We start from the raw sequence: 13,730 nt of genomic DNA on the forward strand, positions 1-13,730 counted from the left end.
CTATTCACCTTTTAAAATGTTCTACAATTCAATATTGAAAGATATCCAATATGTGATACTTTATTCCAATTGACTTTAAACAGCCTTGAATAAGCCTAAATGGAAAAGGAAAATCTAGTACAACCAACTGAATGAATAAACTCAACCATGTTTAACTTTTGATTTGTAAAGTGAAAAAAAGAATTTACTATCTTCCTATCTTTCCCTGCCTTGTTGACAAAGAATATTACCTAGAAAATAATGGCTTCTTGTTTTTAGAATATTCTACCATTTCATGTCTACTTAAAAGACAAGAAAATATTTGTTGAATTGCAGCTAAATTAATTTATTGGGAAATTGAACATTTATCAACAAAGAAAAAATAGACATCTCTACAGAATGAAAGAATAATTGGCAAATTAACACTTGTTCGCAGATTTTCTGTGAAACTTATTTGTTAGCCTAAATAAGAAACTATTTCAGCTCTTGGCATCAACCTCCAATTTTCTCCCTTAGTTGCAAGCTCCTCAGGAAGGTGCCTTGATAACACCAAGAACTCAACAGAAACAAAAATATGTGTTAAGGTTACACTTATGTATTTTCATTTTTTGTAACTAAATTTTGTTTTCAAAATTATATCTACAAATGGTTTAAAGAGTCAGATAATTCTACAAGGTTTATTATGTAAAACAGTAGTGCTCCTCCTCCTTTTCCACCATTTTCCCCATCACTGGAGGCAATCACTTTGCATTCTCTTAGTTGATTCTTCTAGTGTTTTCTCACTATGAAAGCTGTCAATTTAGCTTTCATTTTTCCTAACTTCAAATACACATATGCATAATTTTGTTCTGTCATCAGTCAAATATAGTTATCTAGATCAAAATTCAGTATCTATGTTGTTATAGCTCAGCAAATACTATTTAAAGCTTTGACAATTAGTGAACTACTTTTCAGCTCCTGCCCAAAAAACTCTTGGTTATCATTAGAGTTAATTATTATTCTTTTCTGAAATATTTTTGCTTGTCATTAAATTTAATTGCAAATTCTCTGCCAGATGTCTAAATATACTTCCAGTTTATCAGTTTCCGCAAAAAAACCTGGTGAGATTTTTACAGGGATTGTATGAGATCTGTAGATCAATGAGCAGTATTGTCATCTTAATAAAATTATGTTTTCTCATTCATGAACATGGGATGTCGTTCCATTTCATTAGATTCTTTCATTTATTGCAAAAATACTTTGTGAATTTTTATGTAAAAGTCTGGCATTGATTTTATTACATTTATTTCTAAGTATCTTATTCTTTTTGATGTTATTGCAAATATAATTATTTAATTTCATTTGCAGATTGTGCATGGCTAGAAAATACAAATTCAATTGATATTTGAATATTGATTTTATATCCTGAAACCTTGCTGCATTTGTCATTAATTCTAAATGGTGTCATTGTGAATTTCTTAGTATATTATACATCAAGGATCATGTTATTTGTGAAGAGAGATAGGTTTACCTTTTCCTTTTCTTTCTGAATGTATTTTATTTATTTTTCTTGATTATTGAACTGGCTATATCCTCCTATCCTTCTACTGTTGAGTAGAAGTGGTGGGAGAAGATATTTTTGACTTGTTTCTGACCTTGAAGGGCATTTAGTTCTTAAATATTAAATATAATTTTCATTGTAAGTTTTTTGTAAATATTCTTTCAGATTCAAATAATTTTCATTTCTTACAAGTTTTTTGAGATATCAAGCATGAATGTTGAATTTTGTGAAATGCTCAGGAAGATTTTGTTCCTTATTCTATTAATGTGGTATATTACATTAGTTGATCTTCAGATGTTAAATTAACCTTGCATTCCTAGGATAAATCCTACTTGGTCATGGTATGTAATTTTTTTTATATGTGGTTGGAATTCATGCACTAATATTTTGTTAAGGATTTCTGCATCTATATTTATGAATATTGGTCTGCTTTTGTATAGCTCCCAAGTCTAAAATGGTTTTTACATTTTTAACTAGTTAAAAAAAATTCTTGACATGTGAAAACTATATGAAACTCAAAATTCAGTGTTCATCTATAAATAAAGTTTTATTGAAACACAGCCACGTTCATTTACCTATTGTCTATGGCTACATTCACATGCAACAGCAGAGAAGTTGCAACAGAATAATTATGAGAGAAATTAATGCCTCCAAAGCCAAGAATATTTATTACTTAGGCTTTTACAGAAAACATCTGTATTTCTGTTACCTTTTCCCTGCTTCTTTGAATCTGCAGTAATTTCTGATGAATTGCTTGATATTGTCAATTTACAGTATAGAGATTTGGGATGATGGCATCTTTCTCAAAAGAGCATTAAGTTTTAATCTGGAAGGCAATCACTTCGTCAGTGGATCACCTTTATCATGTTGAGATTTGGTTTTAGGCTTTGTTAGGGAAGGTCTATTGTTTTGTCTTTAGTCTTAGGGCATAGCCCTTATTGCATGGTTCTTACACTTAGGGTATGGCCTTTTTAAGAGTCTCTACAAAAAGTCTGGGGACTCACCAAGTATTCTCTACAATCACTGTACCTGAATGCCAACCTATATTTCTTTCAGCACTATGCTGCCTCTGAAATCTCTTTTCAGCCCTCTAGCTTCTGAGCAGCTTTCTTTGCTTGATATCCCAGACTCTTGTGCTGCACATATATAGCATAAAAGTTGGCTCTGAGGGGAATTTTCACTTAGTGTTTTTAAGCTCCTTCTTTTAGGTCCCTCCTTTTTGGAACTCTGCCCACTAAACTCCAGTTGCCTTTGTAGGTCTGAATTCCCATCTCTGTCTCTTTTACCCAGTGAGATTGCCACTCTGATTGGGCACTGTTTATCTACACTGTCATCTGGAAAATGCCCATAGGGTGAAAGCTAGGATGAACATGGAGCTCATCTAATGTGCTTCATTTCTTATGTGTTTCTGTTCCCCAAAGAATCATAGTCTTATATTGACTCCTGTTCAATATTTTATCCAGCTGTTAGAATTGTTTATATGGGAAAGTTAATTCCAATAACAGCCACTCTATCATGACCATGTCCAGATCAATTAGTTTTTAAAAATAGCTTCTATGCCAGATATTCTCTGTTGCTACATATATATATATATATACACACTAGAAATTATAAACATTAGAAATTATAAACATGATTTTATGTAATACACATAAAATATAATCATGTTTTATGTTTATAAAATTATAAATATTAGAAATTGTATATATTTTATATAATATATTATAAAATCATATAGCTGTAATTGTATATTTTATATATTTATAAAACTACAAATATTAGAAACTATATATATTTTATGTACTATAATATATAAAATTATATATATAATTTCTAGTGTTTATGTGTTCTGAAAGGTATATATCTTATCCCCTTTCTCAGAAAATCTGAGATAATTGCCTAAAATTAACCCAGTTTGTTAATAGAGCTGGAATTGGAACTGAGATTACTTGGACTCTGAGTTCCACCTACCAAGCCCCTAATAACTCAGTGTATAAATTCCACACAAGAGTCATCACAATTTTGCCCACAATTTTCCATCAGTATTTTATGTATTAAAATATTTAGAAGGAGAGAATATTGAAGTCACTGGCTGAAATAACTGATGTTTGTATAAGGATCTTTCTCCCTTATTCAGATATTTGATAACTGATTGTATGTAAAATAGTAAGTGCTTCTGAGATATCATCATCTATAGAATTTTTTCCTAATATCTTAGGATATTAAGATAATCCTACTCATTTAGAGGAAATTGATACTACTGAATAATTCCTTCACTGAATGTGGCAAACTTCCTGTCAACGGAGACTTACCATGTCACCATGACAAAGACATATCGAACCGGGCTTTTGGACATGGAATACTCTGCAAATAATACTTAGAAATTTTAAACTCATCAACATGTAGTCTGACTCTGCAAAATTAGCCCTTATCCACAAGTAACAGCACTAATCTCTAATCTTCCAACTCTCTTAGCAAAAAAGGTCAATTATAAACCTACGAACAGTATTCTGGGTTTACCCCAAAGGAATAAGTTTCCAAAATGCAAAACAAAAAAATTACATAAACAGAAACATGGTGGAGAATTTTTGCACAGCCTTTGATATCTGTTGCCTAGTGTCTTTTTCCCTGCTCTGTGCATATTTTCATATCCACTAATACCATTTACAGACTATCTTAATTGATGATTGTTCACTGAAGTTCTGTGCTTTAACATGCCAATTATTGTATCCATTTCTTGGATGTAAATTGACTTATCCATTCTACTCCTCTGCCATTTCCCCTCTTCACAAATTTTTCACCAGTTTTGCCTGGCCTTCTCTCCCAGTCAAGTTCTATTATGTGGATCAAAACCACAAAGCTCTATCATTCTAGAGGCCATAGATTCAGTACTACATGTTGAGAAGATTCAGTCTGACTTAGGAGATAAAGAAAAAGATTAAGAGAACGATATGGGGAAAACATATGGTCACTGGTCATTTGCAGCAGCACAAGCAATTCCAGATAGTTGTTCAGCAATTGGGGGAGGATCATCAGTTACCTCTGGTGCATGACTGTGAAGCTTTTTTTTCATAACATGCACAGGTGCAGTCTATGCTAAACAGATTAGTCAGTGCCTGGTGACTCTGACACAGGCCAAATTCCACTCTTCCCCACATCAGTGGAAATGCCTTCAAAATGAGAAACACTAAAGAAGGTATAGCTGATAGCCAACTTCTGCCTCCTTAAGGAATTCAACAGACTAGTCTGTGTCTGAAGAGAAATTCGGGTGATATAATGGTAAGAGAGGCAGAATTTTTTGTGGCATGGAAATTCTGCAATAGCATCATACCACTAACCACAACTGACAAAGAGGAGGTAAACTGAGAAGTAGGTTTGTCCCTGGAACCCACACGCCACCACTGAAAACTACATACAGCTCCTTAGCCTACTGTCTTCATCTCCTTTCCTTCTGGTCAGAGCTCGTGGAGGACTGATTTTGTGGCCAGGGATGGACAAACGTCTTGCAGCAGGAAAAAGGGAAACAACCCTTTTCTACATCTTTTCTGTCTAATTCCATGTCAGACACACCATTATGACACTTGGACCTCTGACTCCTGTTTACTTACTTCACAAATGTTATCTAGCTACTTAACTATTTTTTTCTTTTAGAGATGGTGTCTTGCTATGTTGCCCAGGCTGGCCTCCACCTCCTGGGCTCAAGCCATTCTCCTATCTTAGCATTAAGAGTAGCCAGCACACATCACCACACTTGGTGGTTAGCTACTTTCTAAGAAATGAGCATGGAGTACAGAATCAGAGGATAAGAAGGGATCTGATGCTGTATCCCCCCAGAAATGGAGTAACAAACGCATAAGGCTTGAGTCTGCATTGAGGTCTTACCAACAGGATTGAAATTTTACATCTCTTATCTTATTCTTCTCTCATCTTGGTTTTCTCCCTTCCTGACTCAGAGGAGATTTAGAGCATTTGGATTCAATAGTCCCTCTAGAGAAATGACCAGATGCAAATGCAGACATTGAAGTGCAGACACAGCACTGAGTCGTGACGTGCCAAAAACATTCAAAGGGAGGCAAGCCAAATGTGAAGGAAGAGGGCACTGAAGCAACCAGTTATTCAAGGCAGACACCTGAAATTACCATAAATGTTGTTTTAATAGAGAGACTTCTACCACGATTTGCTGCCAGGTTCAGCTGAAGTGCATTTTATTCATGTCCGCTACATTTGGTGGGTCCACTAAGGGCAAATTTATTGCCACTATTGGAATTTTAATGCCCATGAGGCTACAAGCCTTGGTCCTGTTTGTAATAATTTTTCAGAGTGTCCTGTGCAAAGCTGAGGTGGAAAAATCAGAGAATGAAAGGTTGTTGAGAAAGAATAGGATGACATTTTAATTATAAAAGGGACAATGTTCCCATTGGGGTTAATTTCTGTAGAAAGAAACCTCAGGGATATTTCAGGTAGCAAGTAGGTTTTACAGAATTGAAATATAGATTGAAGAGATTTTACAAATACTCGTTTTCTCATATTTTTGATGATTAATAAAAGACTCCGAATTTTGTTAAAGGAATGGGACCCTGTTAACTGAACAGAGAATCCCATCTTATTTATATCCGTCGATATTCCTTTTCTCGTCTGTCGAAAGGACATAGTCCATTCCTTTTTTGAGTGTTATTTTCTCCCCAGTACCCTCTCTCAGTGGCAAATCCTATCACTGGTATTTTTAATTTTCTGGTTTCAGAGCATTTGGATTCAGTAGTGGTATCAGCATGCCTTTGTGTGAACAAACTTACCTGTTAAACTTACTCAATTCCTCATACTGCACTGAAGCGAAAATTTTTAAAAAATGCATATCATTTTTCAAGGCAAGATCCCTATCTAAACGGTCTAAATAAAGGAAAATTCGAAAAGTATCTCTCTTTTAAGAGTCGGTTATTAATTGGGATCTGGATCAATTGGCATAAGAATGCCGGGGACAGAGAGTCAGTTTCCTTCGGTAGAAATATGGTCCAAGATTTCTGTGGCAGATACACAGGACTTTCCCTTTTGGAGTTGGGGGACTATTACAGGAGCTGTTAGGCTTCCCTGCTGCGTGGTTTACCTCATTTAAGTCTTACAACTCCCCTGGGAGAAAGACACGCGTAGTCTCGCTACACAGAGGCGAATGCCTCAGAATTTAATTGCTTGGAGTCTCTCTGCGGATAAGTTTCAGATGTGCCACTGAAACTCAAATCTGCCTACGTTCCTTTCACAGCACTACGTTGCCTCAAACGGAGACGTTTTGAGTTGGTCTGATATGCTTTTTCCAGTTCCCAGAATTGATTCTTTGTGAGTAGTTTTTCCTCCCATTTCCTCCAGGCCAATTATGGCGAGTGTAGTAGGAGCAACATCTAAGATTTTCGGTTTGGGTTTCTAATCCAGGGTCGGCACCTGTCTCGGCGTCCTGCCGCTGTCCCAGGCTGTGGTGCTGGATTCCGCGGCGCTTGGGCAGAAAAGAGGAATCCCCGCCAACTCCACAGGGAGGATCTATTCCCAGCCCCCTTGTCCCCCTAAAAAGCACCCAAACCAGAACAATCACCACAACCTAGACCATGGGCCTCTGTGGACTGGGTAGTAGAGGGTCGGGGGCAACAAGGCACCTCGGCAGCGCCCTCTGGCGAGAGGAGAGCGAGTAAGTCCCCCGCCCGCGCCCCGCTCAGCCTCCGCCGCCGCCGCCGCCGCCGCCGCCGCCGCCGCGGCGCCCCCGCCCGGCTCTCCGGGTTCACTCTCGGTCTCTCACTCCGTGAGACACAGACGGCAGCTTTCCGAGCGAGCGGGGTACAGGCTGAGGCGGCGCCAGCACAACTGCCGCCGTGCGCCCCGAGGAGACCTGGGCACGAGGAAACAAGGCGAAGCCGGGACTCCTTCCACCGAGCCGACCGGCAGCTTCGCGCCCCCGCGCGACACCCTTCGCAGCCACTTCGCGGGGCGGGCCAGGACTTGGGGACGCGGCTAGGAAAGAGCCGGGGCGGGCGGCGGCGGCGGCACCGGCGCGAGGGTTCGCGCACTGCGACTGCAGAGGAGTGAGTGGCGGGCTGGGCGGCGGCGGCCGTAGCCTCGGGTGCCTCCCCGCCTCACCGCTTAGCAGGCAGCACCGCCTCCCGGGCCGCGGCCGCCCGGCCGGGTCCTCTGCGCGTTCCCGGGCCCGGAGCCGGCGCACGATGCGCCCGGCTGCGTTCTGATCGCCGCCGCGCCTCAGCCTCCACCGCGATGATCCCCCCTGAGCAGCCGCAGCAGCAGCTGCAGCCGCCGCCGCCAGCCCCGCCGAACCATGTGGTGACCACCATCGAGAACCTGCCGGCCGAGGGCAGCGGCGGCGGCAGCGGGAGCCTATCCGCCTCCTCCCGGGCTGGCGTGCGCCAGAGGATCCGCAAAGTGCTGAACAGGTGAGCCGCGGCGCCGGGCGAGGGCGCGGGGGGCAGGGGCTGCGGGCGCCCGACTCCGGGTCCCCTCCATCCCTCAGGCGGCCCACGGGTCCTTTGGGACGGGGTTGCGGCCGGGGGAGACTGAGGAGATCGGGCGACGACGCGCTCCGCGGTCGTGGAGAGGCCGCGGCAGCTTTGTCCCGGCGCAGGGAGCCCTGGAGTGGTGGAGCTGCCGCTGGTCCGAGGAGGGAGTTCGGTGAGAGGCGGGGTATTTCGTACCTAGTCGCCCTGTATGTGTATCCGCACTCACACCCTCCACACGCGTGCCGCCTCACTTCCCTTTCCCTCTCGCACCCCGGCTTTGCGCTCGGTGGTCGAGGGGACGCGGGGACCCAGCCAGGGCGGAGGAGGGAGGCGCGGGGCTGCGGAGACGGCGTGGAAGTCCCGGGCCTCGTGCTGTACCCCGCCCCACCCCGCCCAGCGGATTCGACCCCTTGCGGGGCGGGGATGGGGTCGCCGTGACAGCCTAGCAGGCGGAGGGAACCCACTTCTCCAGCCTGACGCTCTAGTCGCCCCTCGGACTCTTTCTGGCTGGGAGCAGCGAAGAGAGGGCTAGAGGCCTGGAACAGACCCAGGCAAAGTGCAAAACATTGCAGGCAGTGTGTGAGCCGGCGGCGCCCAGTTATTCCGAAGCACCCAAGCCGAAGGGGGCGGGTGCCGATCTCCGGCGCCTCCAGTGCTGGAATCTGCGTAGTGGATTCAGGACCAGGACGTTTTAGGATGAGGACCTGGGTTGACGTGAAAATGGGGGTACCTCGGGCACCTCTGACTCAACTGTAATGTGAAAGGGACTTTTTCTACTTAAATAACTTGAAACGGTTGACCAGCTGACACATTAAAAAAATTCTATAGGGAATGTGTTTTGTGTTTTTTTTTTTAATTTGGGTGCGTGGGTGCCTTTCGATGCATCTGTAGAGGTAACTCTTCCAGTCACTCTGTTCATACAGGTTTCTGTGCGGCACTGTGTTGGGTAGCAGAGATTCCCAACGAATTCACACCGAACTGTCTGGGTCTTAAAGCTCTGGTGGGAGTACAAACTATGTACAGAAATAGAATCTTGAGAAATATCCTTATTTGGGGAGTATAGTTTAATTTAGTCATATCAAATCCCGAACCATTCAAGAATCCCTGGTGAAGAATTAATGCGTGTGTTAGTTTATTTGTGGGTACTTCTGTAGATTTCCATTTATTATCAAACAAGAAGAAATTCACTCTGACGGGAGACACGAGTTGGTAATAGAACTAAGTCTTTGATTTGTAGCTGAGAATACCACCTTCCAAAAGATAAAGTAGAATAAATCAAGAAGACGCTGGCTCAGTACATACTATGTGGGTTTTGTGTTTTTTTAACGAATACCTGTGGGTTTTTTTTTTTTTGAATTGCAAATACCTTGTCATTGGCTGTTTAAAATTTTAAGCATAATATATTTTTAATTATTATTTTTTCTCATCAAACCAGAAAATATTGATGTAATATTTTGTTCAGTTTTCTCTTTGCTAAATTATAAGTTACTGTTGATTCCATGTAGGTTATTTCTTGATATGTAATGAATCATAGAGCCCAGAAAAACAAGATCACTGAGGTAGGAGTGAGGGGTATGTTGTCATCATACCTTGGCCAGTAGCTAGACAAGTGGTTTGCAGCAGAGCCATTTATCTACTTGGTTTTGGTTTCTTCATTGTAAATTGTGTTTAATAATACGGTACTTGTCTTACTTCCCTACCATGATTTTGAGAATTAAATAATGCTGAAGAAAAGACTTGGAAAAGTATAAAGATCTACATGAATTAATGTATTCAACTCATTTTTGTTTTCCAAGGTAAGTCTGTGGAATAAACATAGGCAAATGAAGTTGAAGTCATGCTACGTTATGGGTAGAACCTTGTGTTTCATTAAACCTTCAGCGATCTGTGACATGAGTTGTACTAGTCCCAGTGTATACAGGAGGAACTTACACTTATGTTGGGTTGACGGCATTTCGTCTCAGGTATACAACCATGAATGGAACCCTAGGGTTGTAGCCTTTAGACTTAAGCTAAAACAATTATTTACTTATTTATTTGTCTTTCAAAGTTATTCAGAATTTTCAATATAATATTTTGTATTGAGTAACTGGCTTTTCCTTATCCTTAAAGGATAAGAACAAACTATTTGTTTCAAGAAAGAACATTTTTAGTAAGGAGACTGAAAAATCTGAGCAAGTTTTAAAATCTCAATGGCGTAATTTATTTAGCATGCTGATGAGCTTCACTTTTGTGCCATAATTATGTCAATGAGAGCCTTAATAGTGGCTATAGAGTGATTAGACTCTAGGTCGTAAGAGTATGAGGGAGAGTGAATTTTTGAGATTCTGCAGAGTGCTTGGATGTGGCTCCCATCTGGTTTGAACCCTCATGATGTGTTGGACTAGTCAGTAATGGATATCAGGCAGGCCTACTGGGGCCTAATCATAAGCATCTTTGTCAATTTTCTAAGAACTCACGATCTGCTTACTTTCTCTTTTTTTGCTTTCTTCTTTTCCTCTTCCTCCTTCCTGAATACTTCACCCACATTGCCCTGTCCACTCATTGTCTTCATTTGTCTTCTTTCTTCTACCCTTGGCATGCGGCAACTGAGCTCTTAGCAGAAAGTTGTTCCAAATCGGGAAGCTAGGAGCCAATATAAAAAATATCCCTCCAACTTTTGACATGCAAATATATAGTTAGCAACATGCTATTGCTGTGGGCTGGTAGGGCTAGTCTCTTCAGTGACTGAAATGGGGGCTGTACCACTGTCAGCTCTTAGCGTCCCACTGGGCCAGAGGGGTAACGCTGAGACACAGAATGGTGCAATGGGATGAGAAATATTAGACTGTGAGCAAGGCAAGCCTGGCGAATTGCCTGCCATTGGTCACAGTCTACAGGAACAGCTATCTGACAACCCAGAGGAAGAATTGCAAACACATATGTTACCTATATCCTGTCTACCCAGGGAGAGTTAAAGAGAGAATTGCTCATCAATAATTAATTAAAGGTACTTCTTGCTCTCAAGAAGCTTAGAATGAAATATAGTGTTACCTTAATAAAATCTGCCTTACAGTATTCTGCATCATTTTATTTCCTTAGTATACTCCATAGCCTCTCCCCTTACTCGAAAGGCTTGTCAAGCTGGATTGCTGCATTTTGTACACAACAATTGGGGCATCTCATTGGTTGACTACTCCCTTTCTGTGAAACAGTTAGATTAGAATGTAATTATATTCAAGACTTGGTGAAAGAGGAGGCACTAGATAATTTTTTAAAATAATTAATGGGATGTCACATTTTTTCCCCTGGTATACTCAAAATTGTTTTGGCAAAGGGATGCAAGAAATATAAGACAATTTAAATGCTGGAATAATTACTACTCCTTTAATATTCAAAGTTGTGAAACAATCAATGTATTGATTCAAACAAGGAAAAAATACAGCAAAGTCTTCTTCACATTTCCCCCCTCCCTCCCCCCCTCCCCCCCTCCCTCCCTCCCCCCTCCCTCCCTCCCCCCTCCCCCCCTCCCTCCCTCCCTCCCTCCCTCCCTCCCTCCTTCCTTCCTTCCTTCCTTCCTTCCTTCCTTCCTTCCTTCCTTCCTTCCTTCCCTCCTTCCCTCCTTCTGGCAGGATCTTAGTCTGTTGTCCAGGCTGGACTGCAATGCCATGATCACAACTTATTGCAGCCTTGACTTCCTGGGCTCAAGCGATTCTCCCACCTCAGCCTCCCAAGTAGCTGGGAATACAGGTGCACACCACCATACCTGGCTTTTTTTTTTTTTTTTTTAAATTTTTAAATTTTTAGTAGAAACGAGGCCTCGTTCTGTTTCCCAGGCTGGCCTCAAACTCCAGGCCTCAAGTCACACTCCCACCTTGGCCTTCCAAAGCGCTGGAATTGCAGGCATGAGCCACTGTGCCTGGCCTTCCCTTATTTCTTAGCATAATATAGTATACATTACCCTGCCACAGGCAAGCAGAAAACGAGAAAAAGAAAATACTTCAAGGGCAACAGTTGATGACCCTCTCAAAGAAACTGCTGATCAGGTAGATTTCTTCGACACATATAGGAGTAGCTACTGACCTACATATTAAAGTGCCTGAAGATTTTCTACTCTAAATGATTTCTTAATGAAATGTTTTTGAGAAATGAGTGATAGCTTGTTTTGTGTTTTGCATATGTGTGCTTTTATTTATCTTTTCCCACGTATTATTTTCAGTTGTTAACAGAAATATCTGTGAATTTCTAGTTTTGATACACTTTCTTCCCATTAAGACATACAGTGGGTTGTCTCAAATTATAAAGAGGTTTCTGCCTCTTTGAGTCTTATGGTGGGAATGTTTAATCATTAGAATGGAGTCACTACTGATTCTGACTCATCCATTCATTTGATTTAGAATGAACTGATTTCCAACTTATATTTAGATTTATTTTCTTCAGATTTATTTTCAAATTTCTGAAACCTTTTTGAGATATAAACCAAAGAGCATTAAGGATATACACAGAAGAGTTTGAAGCAAGCCTACATAAAATCAATGTCCAAGTAGGAAACTTACTGTGTAAAATGGGACAATATGTGGACATAGCCTTTCTGAGTCATTAAGTAAGGTGGACAGAACATCATGAACCAATGGATATGACTGAACTCTAGGTATTCCATACAGTTAGTGGAAACATATAATTTAGATGATCCTTTCTTATCAAGTGAGAAGGCTTTTGTTAGGAAATTAATGGTGAAACTCTTCCTCAAGCTGCTGCTTCTAACACATGTCAAAATGATAAGGGGAAGATCAGCTAGTAATGAGGTTGATTCATACAAAATATTCCAAGTGGAACTGGGTGGTGTGATTAAAAACAGGCTTTTTTCGCCGGGCGCAGTGGCTCAAGCCTGTAATCCCAGCACTTTGGGAGGCCGAGACGGGCGGATCATAAGGTCACGAGATCGAGACCATCCTGGCTAACATGGTGAAACCCCGTCTCTACTAAAAAATACAAAAAAACTAGCTGGGCGAGGTGGCGGGCGCCTGTAGTCCCAGCTACTCGGGAGGCTGAGGCAGGAGAATGGCATAAACCCGGAAGGCGGAGCTTGCAGTGAGCTTAGATCCGGCCACTGCACTCCAGCCTGGGTGACAGAGCGAGACTCCATCTCAAAAAAAAAAAAAACAAAAAAAAAAAAAAACAGGCTTTTCTAAGATTAATAGTAAATAAAGGATGTCTGAAGGATGCATTTATTTTTAACTAAAAGGACAAAATTATAAAAATAAAAGATTATCCCAGTATACTTGTATTTATGCCCAGTGCTTGGAGAAACTAATGTTCACATTAAAGGAATATTTGTATTACCTCAGATAAAGATGATGCATTTTCAGGTAAGTAACGTGTATTAAAATATTCTTGTCTTTGTGTGATTTTCTTTGAACTTTTACTTTCTCAAAATCTGTCAGTGTCTTAGGGGCATCCTAATCGATGTCTGTTTTCACTGTACACATCTATAGATGTAGAAGGTATAGGCAACTGAGCTGCTGCTCATATAGCTCATATAGCTCTAAAGTTATGTAATGCAAGAGATGTTTTATTATTTAGTTGCCATTTCTCATAAAAATAATATGCAGCATGTGAAAGTACCATCACCAGATTTTAGTTTAGCTTGCTTGTTCATTTGCGTTCAGGCCAATGAGTATTCACTGTACATTGTTCAAATACATTAATTCTTGATTATGCTTCTCAAGAAGTATGCTTAGGAA

The 13,730-nt window shown here is 41.0% G+C and overlaps 1 protein-coding gene across 2 annotated transcripts in view; it reads left to right on the forward strand.

Annotated features, from left to right (window-relative positions):
• The first annotated feature begins 7,266 nt into the window (after positions 1–7,266).
• Positions 7,267–13,730, forward strand: part of LOC105465496 (solute carrier family 35 member F1) — a 404,409-nt gene continuing 397,945 nt past the window's right edge. The window contains exon 1 of one of the 2 annotated variants that reach the window (XM_011713944.3): positions 7,267–7,944. In XM_011713944.3, coding sequence (XP_011712246.1) covers positions 7,769–7,944 — 176 coding nt within the window. In that variant the 5' untranslated portion in view covers positions 7,267–7,768. The remainder of the gene's footprint in view (positions 7,945–13,730) is intronic. The other variant, XM_071096363.1, reaches the window with a different exon arrangement.

The sequence above is a fragment of the Macaca nemestrina genome, chromosome 5 (genome assembly GCF_043159975.1).
Source record: "Macaca nemestrina isolate mMacNem1 chromosome 5, mMacNem.hap1, whole genome shotgun sequence".
NCBI classification, from domain to species: Eukaryota; Metazoa; Chordata; class Mammalia; order Primates; family Cercopithecidae; genus Macaca; species Macaca nemestrina.